General features: G+C 36.7%; 1 protein-coding gene across 2 annotated transcripts in view; it reads left to right on the top strand.

The window, feature by feature from the left end:
• Window positions 1-21901, top strand: part of brinp3a.2 (bone morphogenetic protein/retinoic acid inducible neural-specific 3a, tandem duplicate 2) — a 44417-nt gene that overhangs the window by 2222 nt on the left and 20294 nt on the right. Inside the window, exon 2 of one of the 2 annotated variants that reach the window (XM_038715112.1) lies at window positions 11700-12057. In XM_038715112.1, coding sequence (XP_038571040.1) covers window positions 11837-12057 — 221 coding nt within the window. In that variant the 5' untranslated portion in view covers window positions 11700-11836. Of the gene's footprint in view, window positions 1-11699; window positions 12058-21901 lie in introns of those variants that run through there. The other variant, XM_038715114.1, reaches the window with a different exon arrangement.

Below are 21901 nucleotides of genomic sequence, written 5' to 3'. Positions count from 1 at the left end.
AGTTTTCAGTTTGATACAAAATGTTTTCCACCTTTTAGCTTTTGGTAGGGGGCGGTTTGGAGGGGGGGGTGATGCTAACAAGTGTTAGGCTTAATGAATGTGAAATACCACTGCAGCATATTTGATCATAACAGCTATTTGCTGGGAAGTGGGAGTTTGAAGAGGAAGGTAAAAATGAAGTCTAAAATAAGATAAGGGATAGAAAGAAACAAAAATGAAAAGAGGAACAAGATTGACTGTGCAGGTTTTGGTGGTATTTCAGGGTCAACTTTTGCCAGCCACAGCCCATTATTTTATGATAATGAGCAAAACGTTGAGTTTAACTTCAATCTAAAATGATGGAGAAGAGCGGTTGGAGGGACAGAAGGGAAAAGAAGAAGAGATGAAAAAATGACAATAAAGCAAAAGAGGACAGAATCATAAAAGAGCAAAAAATGTCTCATTGAGGGAGTTGAGACTGACTAGGGCGTTAAAATAGAATCTCACAGATTAAGTGCAACTGGGGCATTAAACCAAAATCTCCCTTTGAGGCAACTGGTAATTGAATGTTGAGTCTGAACATATTCTTTAAAAGCACACACACAGTAACGGACAGACATGAGACTGCTCTTACGGTCACAAAAAGCAATGTACTCAATTTTTATATTATGTTTTACAAATCAAGCGCAGACCTCTAGCCAAAACAGGTAGGCGTCAGACATTCAACTATTGTAACCATGGCCATGACCATATAAAAAGCATGAAAAAAATGACCACCCTAATGTAGTTTTACCTCAAATAACTCATCCCTAATATTAACCAAATCATTATTACAACAAAGTATAACTGCCTTCAAAAGGAACTTGTGAGGTAGTATTTTTGACGTGGGAAGTTAGGGATCAAGTTGTTAAGTCACTCTTGCTATGTGACTGATAATAAAAACAGATGACTCCCCTGGTTCCCTTTCAAAAATGTTTTATAATTTGGTGTTTTCTACATTTAAGGGACATAACAAGAAGGACAGGATGGATGGGAAAACAAAAATTACATGGGGGTGGGGGGGCAACTCTTGATCACAGTTCACAACTCTTGAAATCTGATCTTTCAGAAAATTTCCACTTATAAAGTTATAAATATAGGATCTATAGATCAGGTTCAAAAGGGCATGAAAGCCACTGTTTTAATACATTATATCGCTTACCTCTTTTACATTGGAAGGAAGTGAAGTATGACTAGTAGAAAATAATGTCTTTAGAAGCTAGTGTAGCAGTAGAAGATGCAAACAAAATAAAGAAAGAAAAAGCTAGGGATAAAGTACCTTTAATTTAAGAGCAACCTGTGTCCCTGTTTATAAGGCCACTAGAAGAAGAGGTCTATTTGTTTTTTTTTACTGTGATTTATTGATGCTCCACTCTCTGTATGTTCTTGGCCACTCATATGTAGCCATATAAAAGTGTGGAAGTGAGAGGTTTACAGTCTGGGTAGCAATAATTAAGGTGACTTTTCCCCTGTTTGCTTTCAACTTGAGGTTTTTTTTTGTACAATAGCTTCAAATTATTTACTACCACACCCTTGCAGAATAAAAATTGCTAACTTAGTTTTAACTTCCTAAAAGCTACATGTGTACACACATAGACACTGATAGAAACCACCAGCTGAGTAATGGATTGAGTCCACCTAAATAATTAATCCCCTATTGCTGCCACAGCCACCAAAGGGAACAGATACACACACATTGTATACAGTCTGACAACAACACACTCTCCCTGCTTGTACTACCATAGTTATATTGATCGTCAACTCTCAAAAATCAAGGTTTGTTTAGAATTGATTTGGAGGAGCTTGAACAGCTACTTTTTTGGATCATTTTTGCATAATGATGTGAATTTTTGATGACAGTGTATGAGGGGACTGCGCTCATTGATATCAATTCCATAATGAATTGTTACTGTATTCAAAAAGGAGGGTTTGCTGTGTTTGTTATCAGTTTATTGCTTCCTCCAGCCAAATCTCTATCTTGCTTTACTGAGAGGAAGGATTTTGTGGCCTGATCTGTTTCCATGCAAGCCTAGAAGATGTCTGCTGTAGAGTTTCTACACTTTTATAAGCTACTGTCTTATTTTGTAAATGGTGGTAGAAAGATAAAATGGGATTTTACAAAGACACAGTTTCTGATGTGAAGTATGCTTATGCTCGTAAAATAGAACTACACACTGTAAGCTGCATAACTACGTCAACTCCTTTGTTCTCGTCATAATTACGATGGGCATTTAGAGGGTTTTGTAACTTGAATGTAAGCATATGTTGTTTTGGTGCACCTGCTGACACTATTCATGCTGTGGGTCTTCTTGAAGGCATTTGTAGACAGGCAGTCTGTCAAGCCAAGTTTGTGGCAGAGAGAACGGTTAACGGCAATATATTGCTACATATTGGTTTTTAATAAGGTCAGAAAAGAGCCAAATATTTGGTTCACATTGAGCAGTGGGGTTTATGGGTCTAAAGCCAATTTCATAATAACATAAGGTTTAAGAAAGCTACAGTTAATGTTGTCTTCCTATTAAAAACAGGTCTAAATATACAGAATCTCCATATACATTAGTCTACATCATTGTAGCAGCAGCCAATGTAAATAACAAATGTAAATAAGTTTCTTTGTTGTGTGACTTCACTAAAACTCATTTACATACAAAGAGGATTATAAGAGATAAAAAATATTGCAGCCAAAATGCAACTCATCATAGTTTAAGTCAGACTTTACAGTGATAAAAGAAGGAATTATTTTTAAAAAGTTAATACTCATGAAATTACAGTTCATAGTGTTCACTTACTACATTTGAATTTGGACATGATGATAAGACATCTGTCTTGGGTAGTTGAGGTTCTTTTATTTCCTTTTTTTTTTTTTTTGAGCACCACCTATCACTAAATTAGATCCACAACATCTCCAGGAGGCTCAAATGTAAATTTAGCAGTCCACAGTACAACACCTACACAATTCTTTGTGCAGAAAAACACAGCCTCACACACCAACACTGCAAACACACTTTCATTTGACCTTCCACACAGTAACCTAGCTGTTCAGGTATTATTGCTGTAAATCTTAATGTCTGATGCTTATATATGCATGTTGTGTATATTCATGATTGTGCATGTAAGTGCTTACATAGTGATATTTTTTGTCTTTGATGTCTTCTTCCTAGGACACCATGGGAGATCATCCTTTGTATTTGTTTGTACTATAAGACAGCCGGATGAGTGCAACTGGCAGTCATATATTATGATTTCACAAAGGCTGTGTTTTACCCCTGGCGCCGGTATGAGAGGTATTGTTGACAGTTGTAGGAGGGAAGATAACTGGGTTAATTAGGGCCAAAAACCTCATTAGTCAGCACGGAGGGGAAGATGTAAAGTTTATCAGTTCCTGTTTCCTTACTTTGAGGATGGTTTTGGGGTTGGCTCGCAGACAAGTTACAAAGTGGATCCTGTTGAAGAAATTCTAATGAAATGTTTTAATCAAACCCCTGCAAAGCATGCACCTCCCCTCTATCTCTTTTTCTACCATCGTTTTCCTCAAATGTGTTCAAAGTGTGAGATATCACAAAAAGAGACTCATTTCAATTTGCATACTTGCAGTGCCAACAAAGCGGATCTGCTGCAGTGAGTGTTCCAATCGTGGGTATGGACACACACTGCAAGAAACCACACACATGCATACATCTACACACACACACACACACACAGGTAGGTGACCGTTACAGCACTGGCATCTTACAATAAGCGAGCAGATGTTTAGGGGCTGAATGCTCTGTTTTGTCCCTGTCTCCAATGAAAACGGCTGCTGAAATTCTCAAGAAAGATTAGGCTTGGGAGTTCCCACATCTCATCAAGCTTACTGTATCCTCCAAAAGAACAGGGTGAGAGTCAGGATCCAACATTGCAGTCAGTAGCCAGGCCTATATCTCTAGAGGAAAGATGTAATTCTGGCAGTTTCACAAAGTTACACGAAGTGCTGCAGCACAGCCTAAAAGACGTGCTCCAAAATTTTGTGAAGATGGATTAATCTGTTCATCAAAAAAAAAGCAGATTGATAGGAAAAGCCAATAAATTAAAAGATTTCGGATGTTCTCTTTAGAAAAATCATTTGGGAAAAAAACTCAAAGTAGCAAGTATGTAAATCAATCACATAATATCTAAATAAGTGCTCAATGTCAAGAATCATAGCTTCTATGAAATTCTCTTTTCGTTTAATTTTTATTTCTTGATAATATTTCAACTGCATTATCAGTTGAGGACCCAACATTAAAAACAAAATTCTTTCTATTATTTGAGTGCTTCCTTCTTGACCATTCAGAGGGGGAAAAGTGGAAAACGAGTCATTTCACACACAGGTTGCAAATAGCTGGAGGACTTGCCAGGCCCACAATGTGCATATGTCATACCTTAATGTAACCACCAGTTGTCCTTGTAATGAAAATGCCTTTGACTCACTGTTTCATCATTTCATTTACTTTTTTGACATCATGCCTTGGGGCAGTACATTTTGAGATATGAGTTAGTGATGAGAATGTTTTCCTTTATGCTTGACTGGTGGTCTTTCAACTGTTTTTCAATCAGAACTTTCAAGGAATGCTTTGATTCCTTGATTGAACTCATTGTGTGGGCAAATATGCAAATAGTTTGTCTTTGGTTTATAAAGAATGCTTTAATCCCTTTCAGATAATTTCCTTTTAAAAAGTCTATACTATATGTTTTAGTTCAAAAGTAAATGATATGAGGGAAAACAAAAGTCACGCTACACAACACTGCTCTGCTTTTTATCTGCTGGGTTACTTGGTCAACTAATGACAAGACATTAAACCTTGCATATGACAGGGGTCGTCGTAGACCACTTGCTATTTTGCAGCTAGCAGAAGTATTTGATCTTCAGTGGTGCTTACTGAATATAGCCTGTCATGATGGGCAGTGGGCGTAAAAATGTTGTAGAGTTTGATCTGCTGTTGGCTGTACTTCACATGGCCATTTGTTTAACACCCTCTTCTCTCTAACAAAGAGGGCTTCCAAACGGATAGTTCTTCCCTGCAGAGATAAACAGGACTTTGTCATAGGTGTTATTTAAAAGATAAAATGCAATCTGTGTGCTTTCTCTCTGCTCAAAGAAACGTTGCGTGTTCCCTGTGTAAATGTGTTGGACATGTTTTACACACATGAAAGAAAAATTGTGTGTCACATGACAAGGCTGAGGCTATTGTGCATGGGGGCACATGCTGACTGTCAATTTAGCCAGAAAGCCATTTCTAAACCTTCAGGGCCCCATAACAGATGTTTTCAAAAGCAGGTAAAAGTGCTTCTGAAAGCTCATACTGTTTTTAATTTAACATACAATTATGATTACCTTGGTGCTCAGAGAGTATGTCTGGCAAAGTTTTCATAATTTGGAAGAAGATTATAAAAAATAGAAAACAAAACTTCGTCACTTCATTGCTAAAATCAACATGGATAATTGGTAAAGAGCTGTATTTGCTCTTTTTGATGCTATGTCTTGCCTTTCACTGATATTATTCTTGGTATTTGCCTATTCAGGGAAAGCAAGTCCTCATTACATTTGTGTGTGGGAAAATCTATTCCCCCATCATTTGCACTCTGCTCACAATTCCATTGAGGAGACCTCACAGGAACAAACAGAGCTTTCATTTTACACTGAGGTTCCAAACAGCCCCGGGTTATTGCTGGCCCACGTTGTGCAAAATCAAATTTGAGTGTATCCATTGGAGCCCCGGTGCATGCCTACTGCTTGAAATGAAAATTCCTTATTGTTGTATCAACCAACACTTGATTTGTTGTTTCTAGATTATGTGAAGGCTTCCTGCCTCAAGGAGGAACATTTTTTATCATTGTTTGATGAAAAGCAGTGTTTGTATAAGGTTCGAAATGTGACATAATGCCCTTGTGGAGCCAAAATGACATGTATTTGATATCACCCAGGCAGCTGATAACAAAGGCTTAGTGGCTTTGTTTAGGCGATAATGTGATTATAAGGCTGGCACAGACCTGTCTGAAAACAATGAATGTTTACAGAAAGGTCTGTCATTGCAAGTGTATAAAAAATATGGAGAATGTGAGTCAAAAGTGGGTTTTAGAGGTATTTAAGAATGCAGAGGAAGAAGAGAGGGGGTTGTTTGACCAAGGAGAGACAAAAGAAAAAGACAAAAGGTGTGTGAGAGGAAGGAAAAGAGAGAAAGTGGGAAACAGGGAACAGAGAGAGCAGTGTTCTCCTGTATCAGCTTTTTGGACAGCTGCCTGTTGGATGATAGGATTAAAGAGTCTTTTTAATATGACCTCTGTGCTCTATTTTGATATTAACACACCATACACTCCCCTCTGAGATAGGTCACTTTACACACAACATACGCCATGTAAAGCAAGGCAGTGTTTCACCTATAATATTTTTCAGACCAGTTTTGTTGCAGCATGGACACGTTGTCACGCCGCAGTTTTCAACCTGATTCAACATGATAGTAAACCACAATCTTAGTATAACAGACACAAAATGCAACTCTGCTCACTGTGTGGCCCTCAACTGCTGAAGGAATAGGGAGAAGTGCAATGCTTAAACAGAAAGCATGGCAGAAGATAACAGAAAAGCTGGGGCGACAGAGGTCCTCTGTTTCACTGTGAATAAACTATTCAACACTGCTGGAATGAGAACAGAAATTGCTAAAGGACTCTTTCACAGTTTAACTGCATCAACAACAAAAGAAGTTAAAAGAGAATTGGGAAGAAATTTCTCCATTTCAGTGTTGGGTAAATTTATTCCTGCCCTTATTTAACTGTTAGTAGAAGAGCTGTGCAAAATTGGATCACATTTATGCCTGCATTTCATACTATACATGAGATCCAGTGTAATGCTTAGATGTAAAAACTGGAGACTGGAGACTTTGACATGAGTCAGAATTAAGGCAGAGACCTATATTGCAATTATTGTGCCGACTATAATTTGGCAATATGATTGATCGGATCACGTTGGACTAAGTTCATCACAGTCTGCGCAAGTTGGTGTTGACAGTTGGAATATACAGTAATATAGTTTATAGTTTATATAATGATTGGTCATGATCAAGTCTCTGCCTGTTGTTCCATGTAAGGTTATTACAGAAGGGTGATTTTTACAACTGGAATCAGGATCAAGGAGAAAAAAGCAAGCGAGGCAAATGTTAAAGCTTGAGGGAGCTATGAGTGAGAATTATTTTTGAATCCAGTTCAGAGCCACAGTCCTGAAAAGCCCACCTCACTCTCAAAAAGCTACATCTCCTCCTGCTGTCTCTGCAGAGTCCGTGTTTTCCACATACCTATTTACCATCACATTCAAATCTGGCATTTTCCTTTCTGTGCCTTTTTCAGTGGAAAAGAAAAATAAATTAGCAAGACAAACAGTTTTTGATGCATGTCCATTTTTGTTTTGGTACAAGAACAATGGCATCTTAAGTCTAATCATTGTATACTTGTTTACCAGTGTCCTTTTTTCATATCTCCAACTGAACCGTCAACACCCATGTTGTATTTTCAGTAATTCAGGTGCCAGGTGTTGAGAAGGAAGAAAAATGTGTGGAAAAAAAAGACAATGGGCCTCATGCAAGAACCGCTGGTATGAACAGATTTGTTCTGGATGTATGATTGGGTGACTATATTTTATATATAGGGCCAGCATGTGGACTTCTAGATTGGTAGCACCTTTATTAGACACTGACACATACGTACCAACTTTGCAGATCATGCATTCTGCTTCACACGGATCTCAACTAAATTTGAGTGTTAAAAGTTATGTTATGTTAAAAGTTCACTGTTAGTATAATACTAATATATTCATAGGTATCACTTTATTTGGCTCATGTCTGCCTACAGATTGTTTATAATAGGCCTATTTGTAACATTTAAATAGCTTATTAGTTGAGATTCAGTCTTGTTTAAAGTTTGATTAGGGCCAATATTAGTGTATTAATTATAATTTCAGATAATAGTATCCTATATAGTTTACCACTAGTATAATATTAATTCCAGTTACAGCAGTTTCATGGATTGTATATTTCATTGTTTTGAAGCAATTTTGAGTAAAATTAATGAAAATCCCATGAAAATTCACTCTGCAGTTCAATAATATCCATATATAATAATTTAATTCTAAATATATTATAGCATATATTATTGCCTAAAGATGTATTATAGCCTAAAGATATAATTTATTTAAATTGGCTATTGATGCTATTGTTTAACACTACAACATCGAAACGATTAAAATGACACTAATTAAAGGTTAATTTGTCTCTGTATATAATAAGGTCAACTGGAAATGTAATCTTTTGGATGCCTTAGCACATCAGGCCCTTGGAATATAGTAACAGCTTGCTGATGTATTGGCAGAGACAGATGAATGGTGTTGCGACTAAGTCTACCATGGGATGTGCTGCTGCAAATGTGAAACTTGTTAGAGCTGCGACTACATAGACAGACATACCAATCTTACCCTGTCATCTTAATTCCACTGCTGATGCTGTTAAAAATCATTCAGACTTTCCTTTATGGATCTCAGAAAGCAGGACTTCAATCTTTGAACTTGTAAAGTTCTTCTTTTTACTCTTCGATGTAATTTTCATGAATGAACACTTCCCGGCATATGGAGCGGGAAGCATAGCCTTACATTATATATATAGATATTATAGGGCTGGACACGTAATCGCGTTAACGCATTAATTAATTAATGCCGATAATTATTTTATCGCATGTTAACACTGTTTTTTTTTTAATTATTATGATTTTTAAGGTGCGTTGCTCACTGGCTCTGAATACACATCACAGTCAAACCATGGGTCACAGGAGGGGTGGGATGTTGATTAGCCTGAAAATCACCCACCCAAACAAGCAGTGGAGGGAGGCTTCGGCAGACGTGTGGGAGAAGACAGCGTTCCGCGAGTAAACAACAAGTGCTCTATGGATAGTAACCATGGCAACAGCTTCTGTGCGCTACACAGCTGTAGTCTATTTAATTTAAGTTAAAATTATAGGCTAGCCTACATAACTTTACCTGATATGCCTTCATTTAGTTTTGCGGGGATGCTCTGCCATGCTAATTCCCTCCTGTTTCTTGTACTATTTAGTAAACAGTAATAGATTCTGGAGGAATCAGCGAGGATCAGTCTTTCTTCCAATGATTCGTGCTGCGCATCGCATACAAAAAGTTCAAGACAATTCAGCCTCGGCAGCGGGCAGGCACCCGCTTGTCGCTACACGTTGTGCTCAACCACTTCACCTCACTCTAACAGGGAAAGTTGATATTGAACATAGACTCACTGTTTATGTTGCTCCCTGATAAAAGAAAAATGTTTCTACTAATACATGTTCAGAAGAAAACCCCAAGAAAACTGGACTCTGGTATTAACTTGTTTTAACAAGCTAGATAAGAGGCAATCCCCTGGCAGTGTTTAATAGCTTGGTTTAATATTTGATTACATTAATGTTTAAGTTGAGATTTACAAGAAATATGTTATTGCTACTGTGTAAAGGAAATACTGCTGGTAAAAAGCACCTTATTTATTTAAATACACTGCAATACACTGTTGCAATACACTTCTTCAAAATTCATTATTCAATTTTGAGCATAACAATGACATTAATTGCGATTAAAAATTTTAATCATTGCCCAGGACTATATATTATAAATTATATTATATATTATTGGGGCATTAATTATGCTAATTTAAAATTCTCCTGAATGTGCGCTCAGTTATGCACGGAAGGCATTCTTCATGTTTACGCAGGTAATTTACACAGTTATCTAAATTTAGGAGTGCTTGCTGGATACTGTTTTTTCTCAACTATTTGTAAGAGTACAATGTTAAAAATTAAACTAAGGGTGAAGTGTCTTTGACCTTGAAACTGAATCTTGTGGACTTAAATTGAAACGAGAGAAGTGAATTTGAATTAACAGAACTGAAATTGAAAGTTGTGTTTTTCAATACAATCATTCAAGTTAAACAATACAAAATCAGATTATGCTGTTCAAATTCAGTTTTAATGCAATTATTCAAGTTGATTCAGATTCTACTGACACAGATATCAGCCCATAACTTTCTAGCCACCTCCAGCGGTTGTGCACTCTTTCCATTCTGCCTGCTGTGTTGGTTGAGGGTAATGCTTTTTGAAATCCACACACATGTGCACACACCAACACACACAGTCATATGGCTGAGTTAACTTGACAGATTGTCATCAGAATACTGTAATGGGACTCAAACCCCCTTACACCCTAACATACACAAACACACACTCACACACAGCAAAGGAGTGTGTCACTACTGGGGAGATGATTGACGGGCCTCGAGATGGTTATGGAGACTAATGTGAGCCCTGGACAACAGTCTGCACAGCATGTAGTCTGATAAAACACAGCAACCAGGTCTTTTTATTTTAGCAAAAAAAGTTTGTCTCTCTATCTGTGTGAGTGCATTTCTTCCTTGATTTGCATGCGAATACAACTCTTAATAGAGCTGTTGCAGTATGATGTGTATCATTTTGAAAACATCAGCCCAGTAATTATTCGCTGAGTTAAAGGGATGAATTCACAATTAGAATCATAAGTCATAACTTCTACCAGTGTAGAAGCAGTTGTAGTAGGATAGTTGAATGTTATATCAGAATATCTCTGAAATCCACAAAGTGAGGCTGCAACATAAATCTGTAACATTGTTAATAAAGTCTGCAAAGTATTTTCCCTTTTACCCAAATTAAATTCTTGTTTTGAATAAGAAAATCCAAACTCACAGCAATCGATGAATCATCACAAAACTGAAACAATGTGTTCTAAAAAAGATTTAACTTAACTGTGCTGTGATTTTCTTTGAAACCAATTTTAGTTGTAAGGAGTGCTGGTCTGCAATTAATAATTACTTTTATTATAAATCAATCTTGAATTATTATTCATTTCTTTTTACAAATCATCAATACATTCTTAAATCTATAAAATGTCTAAAAACATGTCCATCATAATTTCCCAGAGTCCGTTCAATTCGTAATTTGTAATTCCAACAGTCTAAAATTTATTTTTCTCTTGCAGTGTAAAATGTTTCATTTTACAGTTTTACCAAAGGGTTAATTCTTGTATGGATTAAGTAAAGTTGACAGTGGAAGGCAGATATTAAAACTTATTAGAATCAACCTAATATTTGCAGTTAACATGTCTGATTTCTTACATTTTTTGTGGTGTTATTCTATTTCTATATCTTGTTCTACAATATAACTGTGTTCACACATCCACTACTGCCATAATTAGTTATTGCTAGTGACTGTGGTTTGAGTGACCACAATTTGTGATGTTCTTGAACAAATATGTTAAAAAAACAAAACAGAGAAAAGCAGCAATAAGAAGCTGCAGTGAGTAATTTACTTATATGATCAAATTATTATCAACATTAACTAATTTCCTGTCATCACAAAATTGATTTAATGGATTAATCATTTACGTTTGGATTGTATAAATTTTGTAGCTTTTATGTTAGTATTTCTGTGTAATGAAACTCCTTCAAACTATAAAAAATCCAAGTATCTTTTTCTTGCTGCCACATGGAACTGTAAAGTTGTGAAATATTGTAAGGTTTTTGTTTCTCTCTGTCTTTATGCTGGATGTGGGTGTTTAGATGGATCCTTATATGGGTGTTTGTGTTTTTCTTTAGGTGTTCGGGGGGCGTTGAGGTGATGCAGGTCCCCTGGTCATCCCAGTGGAGGAGCCAGCTAATGACTAGTGGCTTTAGCTGCTGAACGCCCCCCCACCATCACCACCCTCACCCCTCCTTCGCTCCCTCCATCTCTGATGGCTCTATGGGGCGTCGTCAGCCTCAGCCTTCACTGCTGGGTGTGTTTACGGTCTGCAGTAACAGCAGTAGCAGCAACAGCCAGCCTCCCCAATGACAAGCCCGGGGGCCCCCTGGACTGGCTCCTGTCGGATAAAGGGCCCTTCCACCACTCCCCAGAGTACATAGACTTTGTGGAGAAGAACCGGCAAGGCTTCTCCACCAGATACAAGATATACAGGTGAGTCATGACTGCAGAATTGAGATAAACTCTACTTACAGTAATACTGTAATATCAGTACTCCTATTATGCATTAGGGTTAGGTGATGTCCTCCAAATTAGCATGTACAATTATGTCCTCAGTGCAATATTGCAATGGTTATACTTTGTTTTATACTTTTTATATGCATATTTGTTGGATATTAATTACTATCTGGTTTTTTGCACTTTTGAGGACATTGATTAACCTGGTCTTTCCTTACATTTTCTCCCTATAGCCTATGCTTAAGCTACATAATTTAAAATACTAGCCTAGTCTTGTAACCAGAGTATACCAGTAAATAAAAAAAGGCGGTCAGCCCAGAGGATTTGAGCAGATGTTGATCAGTGATGGTGGCAAATTGTTCCTAGGAGAGAACAGGAGAGTTTGCTCTGTAGGTAAGATTTAATCCTCAATTTTGCGATACAAATAAATACACAACCTGATTTACTAAGGCAAGCGCAAACCATGTACATTTAAAAATATTTTTTATGTTTGCGTCTATATGAAAACATACCTTTATTGGGCAGTAAATAGTCTATTTAAATAAACTTTTAAATCATGACGTTATCATTGTAGAGGGCTCAGCGGTCAATGTCTGTCAGACATCGTCCATTGGCCTAAGATTCAGCTCATTTAAGATGAAGAAACAGTTCATTGTTGAATTTAAGCATTATCTAAAACTTCAGATGAAGATCCCACCAGCCAATACTAACATTGTCTTATTCACTCTAGGTATGTGAGTTAGCATGCTACTCACACGTGTATAGAACAAAACAGAAATGCTAGCTAAACAGAGAATAGTTTTTGCTAGCACACTGACATCACAATCATAAAGTGATCAGATGTACCACTAGTTACTTTAGGAATGTACAGATTAAACAGCAGCTATTTTGCTTTCTTGCAGAGAGTGAGAGGAGAAGATTGATACCACTCTTGTGTCTGTGAGATAAGTATGACGCTACAGCCACCAGCTAGTTAGCTTAGCATAGACTGGAAATGGGGAAACTAGCCTGGTCTGACTCTGCCCAAGGCTAACAAAATCTCCCCATCCACTTCTCTATCTGACATACTAGTTCTGATTTTGTTTAGTCCGTAATAAGTTGTCTGGCACACTACCCCCCTGTAAAACCACAACTTGTTGTTTTACACTTGTTCAGTATTTAAATTAAATAACTTCATAGTTACCGTACCAACACAAGAGTGGCATATTCCCCAAAAGGTTGAATTATTCCTTCAATGCAGTTAGGACAGCCATAAAAAGTTAACAGTTTACAACCACAGCTACCCAAAGACTGAAGACCTCTAATACAGCTATCACTGCAATCACTGTCACAGCAATAATTATCTGGTATATTTCATCAGCGTTACTTTGGTGTGTTTGTTTGTGTTATGTTTTGGGGAAATATTCTGTATAGAAGATTTCTATAAATCTAATGATTCAGCATCATTCTTGGATGCTGGAATAGAGAATTCCTGCATGTTTTCATTAAAGCTGTATATTTGTTAGGTACCACAAACCCATTAAACAGTCAGTTGTTGCATATTTTGAGACGTGTAGTAAGAGAAAAATATAGATTAAGAGAGGTGTTCATAATTAATATGAACCATGAATTTCAACAACCTCAAGCTCACCCCACATTTGTACAAGTCCTTACCTGACCCTTATTAAAAGTACTCTAGTGAAAATTATATTGCTTGCAATGAAATTCACTGCAGTTAAATTAGGTGAAGTTGAATTAAATGATAGAGATGACTAAGGAAGGGACTGAACTTTCATCAGCCTCGGTTGAATTAACGTGGAAATGTGCATCTGTTGTACTATTTTTGTTTAGGAAAAGATTAATGTTGAGGAGAAGGTCATTCCAAGGGCATTTATCATAACAACATATGAGATAACGTTATCTGAACACTATTGTAGTATGACAGTAGCATTTACAGTTGTAGCTGCAGAGGGTTTTCATAAGTAGTACATTTGTTTTTCCCTGCTAACTTTTTTATTGTGACATCAAAATGATGTAATGGAGAAAATGCAAGACAACTGCGTATCGTATATTAGTGCACACAGAGGACAATATGCTTTATGAAAACCTTATTCATGGTTATTTAGTATGCAGACTGCAATATGTGCCCTGTGTTCTCATGTAGAAAAGATTTCTCTCTGCCAATGTTCACAAGATATCTGGTAAATGCCTATATAGTATCATGTATTTCATGCAGGAATGTTACTATCAACTGGCAGTATATCACATTCTGCTGCCTTCCAAACCCTTAAGAAATCACCTTATCAGGAGGTCAACTGAAATATGTTGATTAGCACCTGGAAAAAATTATGATTTGTCATGACAGCAACACAGTCTGAGGTGTCGGCATGCGACCAAATTAATGGAGATTGTATTATGAATCATATTCTTCGTCATTTAGGAGGATGTTGTCCAGGCTTCTGGAAATAGACAGACAGGGTTCCTGACATCTATGGATCGGTGCAAGGATGGTTTATGGCTTTAGTGATCGGTTGCCGCGTTAGAGCTTTTTAATATTTCCTTCTCTGGCAAAAGGCAGCGATCCGTTGGAGCTGAGCTGCATGGGTGGAAAGATTAATAGTCTTATCATGTGGCCAAGTGATTAGTGAGCTCTTAGTACTTATTACTCTGCATTATCACAGAATCCCCTGAGAGGCTTCTGTCAGCTGCAAGGTTGTGTTTGAGGCTCCCTAGATTACCACAATGCGGCATTGATTAATAGTGATGATATTAAAAAGAAAAACTAACCTAAAACGTAAATAGCCTGTAAGTCTTCCTAAATTGAAATTTATTTGGATTTAGTCCCATTCGATTTCAGAAAGGGATCTGACAAAGACAGGAGGGATACAGCTGTGGTTAAGCTTCAGTTTTTCTGTTTTGGGAAATAATAGTCCTCTTTCAGTGCTTGTGTTGGTGGGGTGAAATGTGGCGATGATTTTGGCAGCTCACACCTGGAGGTTGCTCATGAAAAATTCAGTAGGGTTGCTTTATTAAAGAAAATGTGCCCACTGCAATATTGTCTCAAGGGGGCCACACTTCGTAGCTGTGCTCCTGCTGTGTAATATAGGTTCTTAAACTTCCAAATCAAGCTCTAACCCCTGTGTACAAACAAGAAGAGGAAGTGATGTGGCAGTGATTTCCAACCTTTTCTTTCTTGTAAAAGAAATGTCGATTCTCATAGCTCACACTGAGTTACAACCTGTAACCAAAAGCTGATGTTTCCTTTTCAGACTGTTTCATTTGAATAGCAACCTGTGGAGGTGTAATTAATTAAAAATATTTTGAAACTTCTGATATTAGAATCCTTTTTACTTTAATTAAACATAATATGCATCAGTGTTTTAGCAGATGGTCCAAGGCATTTTTTTTCCGATTTTCTGATTGAGTTGAGAAACTTCTGTGTGTGTCTTCTTCTGTGTGTAAATTTCCCAGCTCTGATTCAACCCTCGCGCATGATCAGCAAATGGACCCCAAGGACTGTTAAGTCACTTGACAAGTGACTTAACAAGCACTGTGCAAGCTAAGCCAGTGTCGCTAAGAAAGGCTGAGTTAATGTTTTAGTGCTAAAGACTTTGTCTGTGAATTCTGTAAGCTGTGTGTAAAATGAAACTGTAAATTTCATGCTGGTTAAAACCATTTCTTCAGTTAATTAAGGACAGCCATGATCATGTGAAAAACACAAGATTACAAAGTGCTTATTTAAACCTATATATATATATAACCCTTTCTGTACAGGGATACAATTAAACACAATCAATGAAATGTCTAAAAGCTTTATAGTATTAGAATACAGTAAAGTGTTTGAGAAGTTTCTATGGATCCTTTTTCCATGAGAAATTGTCACCATTGGAATTCACTGTAACTCACATGAGTTATACCTGAACATAGCTGCTATTCTGTGGTTAACCTTTTAACTTTTAAATCGCTACATGTTAAGCCTACAGGGTATTTGATATTTAAAAGATTTTTATAGAATATCACATGAAAAATTAAGGTTATAATGAGATTAAAAGTGTAAAAATAAGTCATTTCTGTTCCACACCTCCACAGCAAAGTTGCTCAAGCTGCTGTCAATATTTATGTTAAAATCCTCCATAATAAGTAATTGCTTTATACTTAAAATGAAGGACACTCAATTGGTTTAGAAAGGAGTAAATTACAGTAGACGATGTCAGTGTGTCAGTAAGCCTCACTGTGCACCAACACAAAATCAAGACAATAGGACTCTAATAATTATCTGCAATTAGTTTGTTCTGCAAACCGGAACACGTAGGACATCTTGATCAAAAGAAAGCAGCTTACTGTTTGATATAAGAGCCACTTGAAGCACATTGAACAACAGCATATTTCCTAATCCACAGGGGAGTCTGCAGGTGCTCTAAAGAGGGTTGAGGTGAGTGTTTTAGAGTAGACTCCCTCAGCGCTGTTTCTCATCATCCTACTGCTACATTCGTACTGATGTTCTTTGTCTCGTCTCCTCTTGTGAAATTCCCTTAGAGGTTTTAGCAACTCCAAGTTGCTCCTTCTAGTAAATAGGCTGGTGAAAGAATGGTAATAAATAGTTCTCCCCCTTAGGGCACTTTTCCTATGCCGCTGTTTAAAATATCAGATTTTATATTGGTCCCTGCACTTCCATATTTTGGAAGTTATAAGAGACAGTCTACCCTGAATCATCCCCATTAATTGCTCAGTTTTTAGTTTAGTTCTCACTTTTATTCAATTTGTTAATGCTGCAGGCAACTGAAGTCGGCAATTTCTCTCTAGTTGAGTTGTCTCACTAAAGTTTGATCCAGAAAAGATCATGGAAATGTAAAAAGAGGTGACGATTCCACTGTAAATGGAGTAAAGCCACATTATGGTTTTACTTTTTATCCTCATTTCAGGTTTTTAGCCACACTAGCAGCATAGATGGATGGCAAGGTCAGTCTACCTCTTTGTATGGATTTATGAAATTTTGATTCAGACATTAATGTCCCCCCCAGGGTGACTTGCAATAACTTTGGTAATTCCTTAACTTTCCATAGAGCGGCATCATCATGTTAAAATTTATTTTGGTTTATGAGCAAATACCTACAAAACTAACAACATTGCCATCAGTCTATGATGTACTTTGTGTTGCTACTTAGCAACGTTGGCATGCTAATCCACAAAACTTAAATGGTGAACATGGCAAACATTATACCTGCAGCATGTTAGCATTGTCCTTGTGATCACACTAGTATTCATCTAATTGTCACAGCAGTTTCTATACTGAATACTACACAGTGTGTCTTTTAATGTGAGGGACTTACATACATCAATAAGTGTCAGTGGCCATTGTTCAGATCCAATAATAGTAAATGGACCGATAAATCTTAACCAAAAATGGACTGTCAAAAATTATAATTTACAACAAACACAAGCTTCAGAGCCACATCAGTTAGTTCAAAAAGGAGGGCAGAGGTGATTGAAAGTGACAGTATTATTTTCTGGTCTGGACTTCCTCATCTCTGCTAAATCCTAATAAATGCTCAAATACAGGAGAAGATAGATTACCAGAATCAGTGCTTCAAGCTACAGCGTTTGAGCAACCTCAGCAAATGTTGAAGTAATGGATTCACACCATGTTATCCCTCTGCTCAATTTCCTGCCTCTTACTGATTGAATATGAACGAATTTTTACAAGTCGTCTGAAGAAAATGAAAGAGGGCTTTTGTTTTTGTAGACGTGTGTTGGTGTGTGTGCTGTGGCGATTCACTGGAGAGCATTCCCATTGCTTCCAATGCAAACACAATGTGGGCCTTCCGCCTTAGCCACCTGTCCACAGGAAACCTTGCCACGGGAACACTGCCATATTCACCAGGGTGAAGGCAGGAGTGTTGACATGTATTTGGCCGCATACTAAACAACATTTGGATAATGCATGTGATTATTTTTTTATGTGATCAAATTTCATTGCAAATATCATTTAACTGTAGAAAATTCATTAAGCTCAATAAATGTTATTAAAATGCTTAAATATTAGGCTGCATGCCAGTGAATAAATGTGGATACAATAAATATCAGAAGCACAGTGATAAAAAAGGAGTATTTATATCCCTTTAGTAAAAGTACAAATACACCAACCTAAAAATACTCCAATCTCAAAGATTCAAAAACAAGCAAAAGTTCTGCATTCAATATCCTTATTAAGTATAATGAGCTAAATGTATTTCTGCAGTAAAATTGACCCTGTAACTGACATGTTATTTTATATATATGACATTATTAGAAAGATCTGCGGGACTGCGAGATAATCAGTGGGGGAGGAAAAAGGGAGAGTTCTGTTTTATTTGTATTTATATTGTGGACCGTTCTAAAATATTAGCTTTTTCATAAAATATTGGATTATTTTACCTCTTTGGACCGTTATTTAAATATAACCAATCTAAGAAACGGAAACTCAGTCATTGGAAATGCTAACAACACATAGATATCTTACATGTGACACATGATCCCAATAGACATGGCATTTTTGAGGGGTCACAAATCAAAAAGGTTGGAAACCACTAGTTTAATGTTTAACAATGCATTGTATTTTATAGGATCATCATATGTTTATTAGTAACTAGCTTTGAAATGAATACAGTGAGGTAAAAAGTAAAGGAAATACCTCCATATCTAATGGAGTAGAAGCATAGAGCAACATAAAATAGAAAATACTCAAGGACAGTTTTGCGGTACTTATACTTTACTTAGGTACAGTATTTGAATATGTAACTAGCCGAGAGAAAAGGGGCCTCTTTGAATTTGGAGAAAATTCAACAACTCAAACAATTTGTTATGATAGTGTCTAAAGAGTTAAACTGATGAAACTGATGTACCTTGTTGAAAAGGACCAATATTATTGATAATAATAATGACTTAGCTGGTTGTAGGGAAGATTGCAGTCGCTAAAATCAACTCTGTGGTGAAAGCCATTTCATTTCCTCCTCTCCCTGCAGGACAAACCATTTGGCCTATCAGGGGTTTAAGATAAGACTAGCTAGCTTATCACAGTCAACGATAACTGAAGAAACGAACGACAGTGGGGATTTGCGAATACTCTTTCTATACCTGTTCTCAGCTCACCCTCCAGCCCCCCTCCCTCCTTTTTTTTTTCCACAGAAAGTGCTGCGGCTTAGAACTAGTGCTTTCAGGCTGCAAAGTGGAACTCAAGAGACACAGTGTCCCATTTGAAGAGGTCATTTATTTGTATGGCATGAAATGAGGTGAAGATTAATAGCTACACTAGATATATCTGAGAAAGAGATTAGTCAAAGGCTTTGTCTGAATACTACAGTGTCAGCAAAAAAGGTCAACGGCTACCACATATCCATTTAACATCATTATGTTTACTTCACACACTCTGCCTACAGTTTCTGCTTAATATTGTGTGAATCAGTGTCTTGTTTCATGGTTATATAACAGAAATTGAAAACCAATGTGTGTTGCTTGTTCTAAATTTTGCGTGTAGCACTTCTATGGGATTTAGACTCTATATCATTCAAACATCTGGGTGTTCGAGCTTTCCTCATTACTCCTGGTTTAATGTGATATATACCCTTTCAAAAGGCTACACTCCCTCCATCCATCATCAACAGCCAAGGTTGTTCAAACCATTCTGATTACAGCAGTCAAGCTTTTATTGTTGAGAGAGAAAAGTGCAGCATTTGACTGATGCAGTTCACCTAAATTCAATAAATGTTTATTTCATGACACAAAAATAACCCCTCAGTCAAGACAATTAATCATGTTCATTTTTACATGCTCCTTTTAGATTTTTATGTTCACATTAAAAAGGGTTCTTTTCATTGCAATCTAAAAAGCATGAGGAAGTAGCTTTTCAAAAAACTTTTAAAATGAACAGTGTGCTCTGTAAAAAGGCAGAAGGCTCTTTGAGCAACATTTTCCTGTTCTTTTCTTCCCATATAAGCATGATTATGTGAATAAATTGGGGGCAGTGCCAGGTGGATAGCAAAAAGTGGCACTACACTCCTATATCCTCAGTGAGAAATCTCATAGTTATCACAACTGATTTGTTATAATCACAGCTAAGATATCTGTCTATGACTTCATAACTGTCTCTTTATACATCTTTTGCCATAATTATTCGTGACAGAGGGCAAGCAATAATAAAGACAATCTCGCCTCTGGCCTGATATCAGAGTTGTACTTTTTTTAAACATCAAAGATAGTTGTGGTCTTCAAACAGTCTTCATTTTGAAAATACACATTTAATTAGTCTTAGCTACAGATGGTGAAATAGGTTATTTCTCTGTAGGTGGGTTTTCTTATGTGTTTAGCAAATTTTTCCTCTACATAAAGATTTTAAATTACTTCCAACCCACAAATAAATAAACTCCCTTTATCTACATTTGTTATTTTTTTTGCTCTGACTGTTGGTGAAACAGTGGATAGGCCCTGCTGCTTTTCGGATTTTCTCTTTGAGGTATATAAGGGAACGCTAACAAAAGAATTCATGAAGAATGTATTACTTTCTAGACAGTATAGAACAGTAAATTAATTTTGGGGTGTAAAAACATTTTATAACGGAACATCCCATGGGGTTTTGTATGTCTTTTATGCCTCTAAAATGAAATGTCACAGGGTTTACGCTACAGAGTCTATGGATATGCTCGTGCCTATTTATAGCTAGCCATTTCAGTGGCTTAAAACTAGACAATTTCAAGAAGCACACATTTGTTTCTGAAAACTACAACGTTTAACAGTGTCATTAATATGGAGCCTTTTCAATGCAGTCTCTTCGCCATTTATTGGAGATCATGGCTTTCCTTTTCTGTGTTTGTTGGCCTCACCGAATCCTTAAAAGTGAATCAAAAAGCTCTTGTTTTACAAAACTTACTTTTTTAGAGCTAAGTTTCTAGCTTCTATATATAATATAGATGTACAGTACCCACAATTTAACCCAAAATTTAAATGCTTGTAATTAGATTAGATGTCATTTGTTTCATGCCCCATTGTCCCCATTGTTTGTTATCTAAGGAAACATGAAACACATGGATAGTATAGAATTAATATTTCCTTTATAAAGTACTTGAACTTTGTTTCAAATCTTCCTATATTTCTTTTTAACATTAAATGTTTGTGCTAAATAAGCAGCAATCAACATTAAATTAGTATAAAAGACATTATACATGTTATTATCATTGTAACTTAATGACTTTAGCAATTACTGAGTGGTTGTCATTGTCAGTTTCAACAGAGATGTTTCCCTGGGAACATAAGCACACAAAGCAACAAAGTAGATTGAAAGTCTCATTTGGTACGTTCTCGATACAAGGTTCATTTAGTTAAAATTTTGGAGCTTTAGATCACATCCCATGATCTTAAACAGGTGCAGTTTGCCCATTTGTCTGAGTTTGAATTTCCAGTATTCTTAACACTTTAAGCATGTCTCGTCCATATTATTTTAAACGTTGAAAATGAGAGAGTACTAGCAAAACAATCCCACCATAAGGTGGAACAAATGGTCAACAAATGGAACAACTGTCTGATTCTGATTTATATATTGTTAAAATCTGATTAATAGGTGGACACACATGACATCACCTTTCATATGACATCATACTGTATTTTAAGGCCTTTAAGCCCAAAGCACAGGTACAAATTTGGAATTTCTAAGCTGAAAGCTCACATCTGAGAGCATATTTTCTGTAAAGCAAGCTGTTTTGACCTTGTATTTTTGATCTTGTGCTGCCTTAGTCATATGGAGTTTGGCCGTTGGTTCTGTTATCCAATTTGTAATGACAGCAGGTTAGCAGTGGCCAGAGTACAACTTGTA

Source organism: Micropterus salmoides, unplaced genomic scaffold, assembly GCF_014851395.1.
Source record: "Micropterus salmoides isolate LMB-PRFRI ecotype aquatic unplaced genomic scaffold, ASM1485139v1 Ms_hic_scaffold_13, whole genome shotgun sequence".
In the NCBI taxonomy this organism is placed as follows: domain Eukaryota; kingdom Metazoa; phylum Chordata; class Actinopteri; order Centrarchiformes; family Centrarchidae; genus Micropterus; species Micropterus salmoides.
The sequence above is the reverse complement of the archived record's forward strand: the minus strand, read 5'-3'. Positions and strand labels throughout refer to the sequence as shown.